General features: G+C 36.9%; 1 protein-coding gene across 2 annotated transcripts in view; it reads right to left on the reverse strand.

Moving 5' to 3' along the window:
• Positions 1–3,156, reverse strand: part of LOC107093575 (indoleamine 2,3-dioxygenase 2-like) — a 9,020-nt gene extending 5,864 nt beyond the window's left edge. The window contains exons 1-4 of one of the 2 annotated variants that reach the window (XM_015388714.1): positions 2,983–3,156; positions 1,385–1,480; positions 1,129–1,248; positions 366–484 (exon numbers count right to left, since the gene is read on the reverse strand). In XM_015388714.1, coding sequence (XP_015244200.1) covers positions 366–484; positions 1,129–1,248; positions 1,385–1,480; positions 2,983–3,072 — 425 coding nt within the window. In that variant the 5' untranslated portion in view covers positions 3,073–3,156. The remainder of the gene's footprint in view (positions 1–365; positions 485–1,128; positions 1,249–1,384; positions 1,481–2,982) is intronic. The other variant, XM_015388715.1, reaches the window with a different exon arrangement.
• Positions 3,157–5,629: the final 2,473 nt, after the last annotated feature.

Genomic DNA, 5,629 nt, shown 5'->3' on the forward strand with positions numbered 1-5,629 from the left:
TTTTCTTCTTCAGGAAAACCATCTCCAAAACATTGACTCTGATATTGCTGCAAAAAGGTGAACTGATATTTAATCTAGTTGTATGGATTGAAAACAGAGTCATTAAAATTTCTATTTGTGCAGACAAGGTTCTAGCAATACAGGTCATAAGCTGTTGAAAAGAAAATAAGCAATTCATATGCTATGAAAACTATATCTATTACATCACTTGTGAGTGAGTTAAGTGACATTTTGATGAATCGTAATAATTCACTTTGATGGGTAATGAGGAAGAAAATAAATCTAGTTGGGACATTCCTGATTATTATTGTAAATCATCTAAAAGTACCAATGTAATATTAGAAATGTAAAAAGACATTACTTACCCTGTGGGATCCTTTAATTTCCAGTTGGCTAAAACTGAATCTGCATAGGTCAGGATTGGTGGAAGGCCAAGTCTGCGGGATATTAACCAGTAAGGCCAGGCCAGGGCTTTGGGGAGAATCTGCCAAACAATCATTATTCTAAAGTTCAGTCAAAAAGGTCACTTACAAAACCACATGCTTTTGAGGATCCCAATTAGTCATTTTAGTTGGTTCAGTTGATTCAATCCATACATAGAAATCCAATACGCAGAGTAGGTTGTTCCCATAGCAAAACTCTGACCCTGATTACACCTTTGATTTAATATTGTTTTCTTACTAACTATGGCCTGCAAGTTTTCACATTTACTTTGAATTTGTCACATAAAACCACAAAGTTAAAAAAATATGACATCTTCAATTTGTGTTTCAGTTCTTCATTCTCATTACTTTTTTTATGTTTAAGTCCTTGTCTCAGCTGTCAAATGTATCCCTTTATCCATCTTTATAACTTCTTCTGCTTTCTTTTTCTACAACTGATGATTTTATTTTTATTTTGAGAAGTTAACACGCACAATAATGCATACTGTAACCAACAGTAGATTTAAACATTATTACAAGATAAGGCATTTCACTTTAATATTTACCTCTAATAAATCCCGTTGCACTTGAGAAATTTTGGTTGGGATATAAATGTATAGCTTTCAGCCATGTTTCACCCTCCAATGGCACCAATAAATGAACTGTAGACTTCCCCCTATCTCTCTCATGTGCAGTGGTGCTTTACCTGTGCAGGCTCATGTTGTCCCTCCTGCCATACATATCCCATACTGATGAACCCCAGGGCAAGGTGGGCCAGCCTAAGCTCCCGGTGGTTATTTAAAAGGTGGGGACTCAAAACTGGCATCTGAATGAAGATCATATTAAACTTTATAACTACCTTTTAATGACAGCAAACACTGTATTTATCTTCCCTTTTTCATGTTTTCCATGCACCAAGACAGTGCAGGTTCTGAACTCTAATTAAAACACCTTGCTCTTACCTTATGGACAAGTTCTCGCAGTTTACGAGACTCAATCAATTGTGTCAGGTTATTTGCCAAGTCCAACCACACCCGATAATAATCTGGGAGATGAGTCTGGAAAATGATAAAACTAAAATGAGTTGCTCATTGATTTTCTGTTTTGTTTCTGACTGTGTGTCAAGGATGTTCATTGATTATTAACCCTTCAATCACAGATGATAAGAAGTTTAACAGACATAGAAAAATTAAATACTGTAAGTGAAAATATGCCAACTAAGAGACAGTGATTTACAGAGGGTACAATTCTATAATCAAAGACTAGGCTTTTACTTAGTCTTCAGGAAAGAAGATTATATTATTTTGTGCTGTACAAAAAGATTAAACACTTAGCATAATGGATTAATCACTTTAAGAATGAGCAATACAGTGCCAAACAAAAGTAATCATATCCATGTGAATTTTTTGCAATTTATATCTATGTTTTGTTTATTTTTGTGAGATGATGGACATAATGACAAGCACCTGCTATAATCACAGCTTTAAATCTTTTGTGGTATGTCTCTACCTCCTTAGAGATTCTCGTGAGATTGTGTCATTGAAGGTGGCTTGGATTCAGATTCATTGGTTAGATAGTCTATAGGGCCATATATTGTCAAGTCATGCCAAAGGTTCTCAACTGGATTAAGATCTGGACTTGAAATTAACCAGATCTTGCAACATAAATGTATTTAGTCTAAACCATTTCATTCCAGCTCTAGGGAATTGCTTAGCGTCCTGCTGGAACCTAACCTAACAAGTCTTCTGTAGCCCTTAAAAGTTTTTATCCAGTGTCATCCTGTATTTCTTCTAGTTAGATCAGAATACTTAGTTTTGGTCCCATCTCTCCAGAGCACAGTTTTCCATATGTTTGCTTTGGACCTGGATTGTGACACTTTGTAAAGAAGGCTTATTGGATGCTTCTCTGATCAATGCATTCCTTGCCTGTTAGTTTAGGTGGATTACTTTGTCTCAAAAGGCTGAAGTGTATGCTGACAGTTATAAAGAATAAACTCTTTTTACTATTCTGGGGAACTTTTAAGACTTTTTACCTTCAAATTGTTTAGAGGAATCAGAATAACTGAAATTGCAAACGTAACGTTTAAATAATAAAGCATGTTTTAAACTATGCCTTACTCGGTGCTGGTGTGTATAAAATATCAAGATGGTGCACTGAAGTCTGCGGTTGTTATTTGAAAAACATGGAATGAAACTTTAATGAGACACTGTTACTTCTTTTAGAACAGCAATGTCCAAATTTGTCACTTCTAATAAACTTATTTTTATGCATTACTGGACAGGCCTAGTCATGTGAAAGGTTCAACAGACATTAGGAGCAATAGGCCTCCATCAGATCAATAACCTTCTTTAACATTTCACAAGAACAGGGAAACTTATCTGTTCCGTCTGCAGGGTTTACACGTGCTGCTAACCAAGCACTTAGATTAAGGTGACATAAGGAGTTTCTAGGCTAAAAGTTTAAGGACTAACTCTGCTTGTCAGTGGATCATATTGTTATTCTAGCAGCATTTGTTGAGTCTTTGGCATTTCAGCAAAGAAAAGATGACAGAGAATCTTACCAGTGGCTCTTCAAGAATAAATCCAAGCTCTTCGGATATATCAAATGCATCAAAGTCGGCCTGCAGTGTTTCTCTGTAGTTTGTCTCCATATGCTCTACTCTGTATTCCACTGAAGCAGTTAGGCTTTAAAAAGAAAAATCCCTCTGTGTGTCTGACTCAATGATATCAATTGTTAAACTTGCTGTGAGGTTGCTTCCACTACAGTGTCACATCCCTTTTTATCGCCCTTTCTCTGCTACAAACAGCCAATCAGATTCCTTGAGAGGCACTGTCAGGAGTTCAAAGAGCAAAAAAGCAGAAACTGCCTGTTTGTCCTGTTGGCAGAAAGCTTTTTTATTTCACAGCAGCTGATGGAAGCTGAGATATGACAGGTATTTGTGACAAATTAAGAATGTATTTCTCTTTAAGTTTTTGGATTTCTCTGGAGGATACTCATTGAGAACATTGTTATCACATAGTTTACACATTTACGTGAGGGAAGTTCCATTCTTGGACATTCCCTATGTGGGGATGCACATTAAAAGACTTTTCAATACAAGTTGCTTTTTATAAAACTATCAAATCAGGTCTGTATTGAACTGACGAGAGGAACTGAGCCATAATATCAGCTGCTGTTACAATAGCTGTCCTGCTCCAACCTTTCTCTGCAGCATTACAAATGTGCCTTGTTTTGAACTTTCTTGTCTTGACATCAGTCATTATCAGGTGCAGACTGGCTTTAGGGAAGGTCTAAACTGCAGGGGTGGTCTGAGAGTTTTTGTTTTTATTACCCCTAATAAAACTGCGGCACCATTGCAGTGTGATGGCACAACCACCTGTGCCCTCGCAAGTGGCACAGGACACACTACAACGCCACAATGGGTCACTCTGATGTTTTGCATATTAAGGTGATATGAGCAGCCCCTCCCAATTAAAAAGGAAAAAAAGGACACCATATTAAATTAAGAAAGAAAAAAGTAAGGTATAGGTGAATAAGTTATCGGTAAAGCAGTGGAAGTTTGTCCAGGATGCAGCCGAGTGCAAAGAATTAACCGACTTTTTGTAAAGGAGTAGAATCAAACGTCATGGCTACAGCAGGTTAGCAAACACTGCCCTTTATGGCCTTATCATTCAGTTACCAGCCTTTGCATAGGGTGTGCTTCCACTGTAGGTGTGTTCAGGGCACACACAACATTAAAGACAACAATTCAAATAAAATTCATTTCAAGCCATACTGACTGACCAGAAAAAGGCCATATTTCTTTTGTGTGTGGTCCTGTCTCTGACAATTCCCATTTGGTTGACTGGTCAGCATGCATGATTTTCACCCAGGAGACTATAGGAAAATCCTACCCAGGCTATCTGTTGTGTATTTTTCCACACTTTGTTTTATATATAAAATTGAGATTTTTTTATTATGTTTCCTCATTAATGTAACTATTGTACCAGCTGCAAAGAAACACAAATAACTTGATTATTTCACCTACTGTGTTGATGCTTTCCTGAAGCTATTTTAAATGTTTTTTTAGTTTTACAAAACTGTAAGTATATCATTGTAACTAAGGTGCCAGTGTTACCCTGGGGTCCCACTAAACATGTTAACGCTGCAGAGCATCAACACCCCCCTGCTGAGGTTGATTGAAACCACTCTTGTCAACCAGAGTGTTTCAGTGCAGCGGAGATTCCTTAAAGCGTGCCAGAATTGTGGGCTGGTGGACGCTTCTCCAAAATGTGGGTCTATTTTTGACACTTGAGGCTTCAAGTCCTCATCAATCTGGATTTGAGTAGCTCATTCAGGCAGGAAGTCAGTTGCTAAAAAGCAAAGTGGGTCCAGTGGGGGTTCAAAGTTAAACAATACCTGTGCAAACTGTGGAGCTCATTTTACCCTTAAACATCAAAATAATATTGCTAACTCAGAGCCACTGAAGAATCACATTTCATATTTCGTTTATATGTTTATTTTTAAGGTGAAAAAATAGACTATTATAGTAGTAGCAGCCATTCAAAATGGCCCTTCCTTGTCAAACACCAGCCGAATGGCAGTCCAATTCCCTCCTACTCCCAGCTAATTTCTTTCTAGCTCACAGCTAGAGAGAATATAAGAATATTTTTGTACAAATATTGATTTTTAAAAAGGATTTGTAGGGGACCATCCAAGGGTCCATCAAGGAAAGTGGGGACATTTTGAATGGCTACTACTGTACATGGTGGTGGCAATGTTTGCAGGTTTTGGACCTAGATGACTTACAAACTCCTCACTAGGACTTTTTACAATCAAGGGTTCTATTTTCTATAAAAAAATAAGAAGAAGACCCAAAAGGGAGAGAGAGTTTGTGCTCATCAGTTCCTCCCTTTAAGAAGAAATGGAACTGTTTTTTTTCTGTTGTTGTTGTTGTTGTTTTTTAATCTGAAAAATTCAGATTTTAGTTAAAAAGGAACCAACGACATGTTCAAAGTTATTTTTTTTTTATTTTCCTTTTTACAAACAGCTTAATTACCAAAACAATATCATGTTTTCCTCGCTCTACAGAGGATTCAAGTAAAAACCTAGAATTTAACTGATGTGCACTTAGGCTTTAGGATTTTTTCTTTGTGTTTTAGGGTTGGATAACAACAAAGTAGCTCAGTATTAAAATGTACTTATATTCTATTTGCCTTTAACCTCTT

The sequence above is a fragment of the Cyprinodon variegatus genome, unplaced genomic scaffold, assembly GCF_000732505.1.
Source record: "Cyprinodon variegatus isolate N-32 unplaced genomic scaffold, C_variegatus-1.0 Scaffold433, whole genome shotgun sequence".
In the NCBI taxonomy this organism is placed as follows: domain Eukaryota; kingdom Metazoa; phylum Chordata; class Actinopteri; order Cyprinodontiformes; family Cyprinodontidae; genus Cyprinodon; species Cyprinodon variegatus.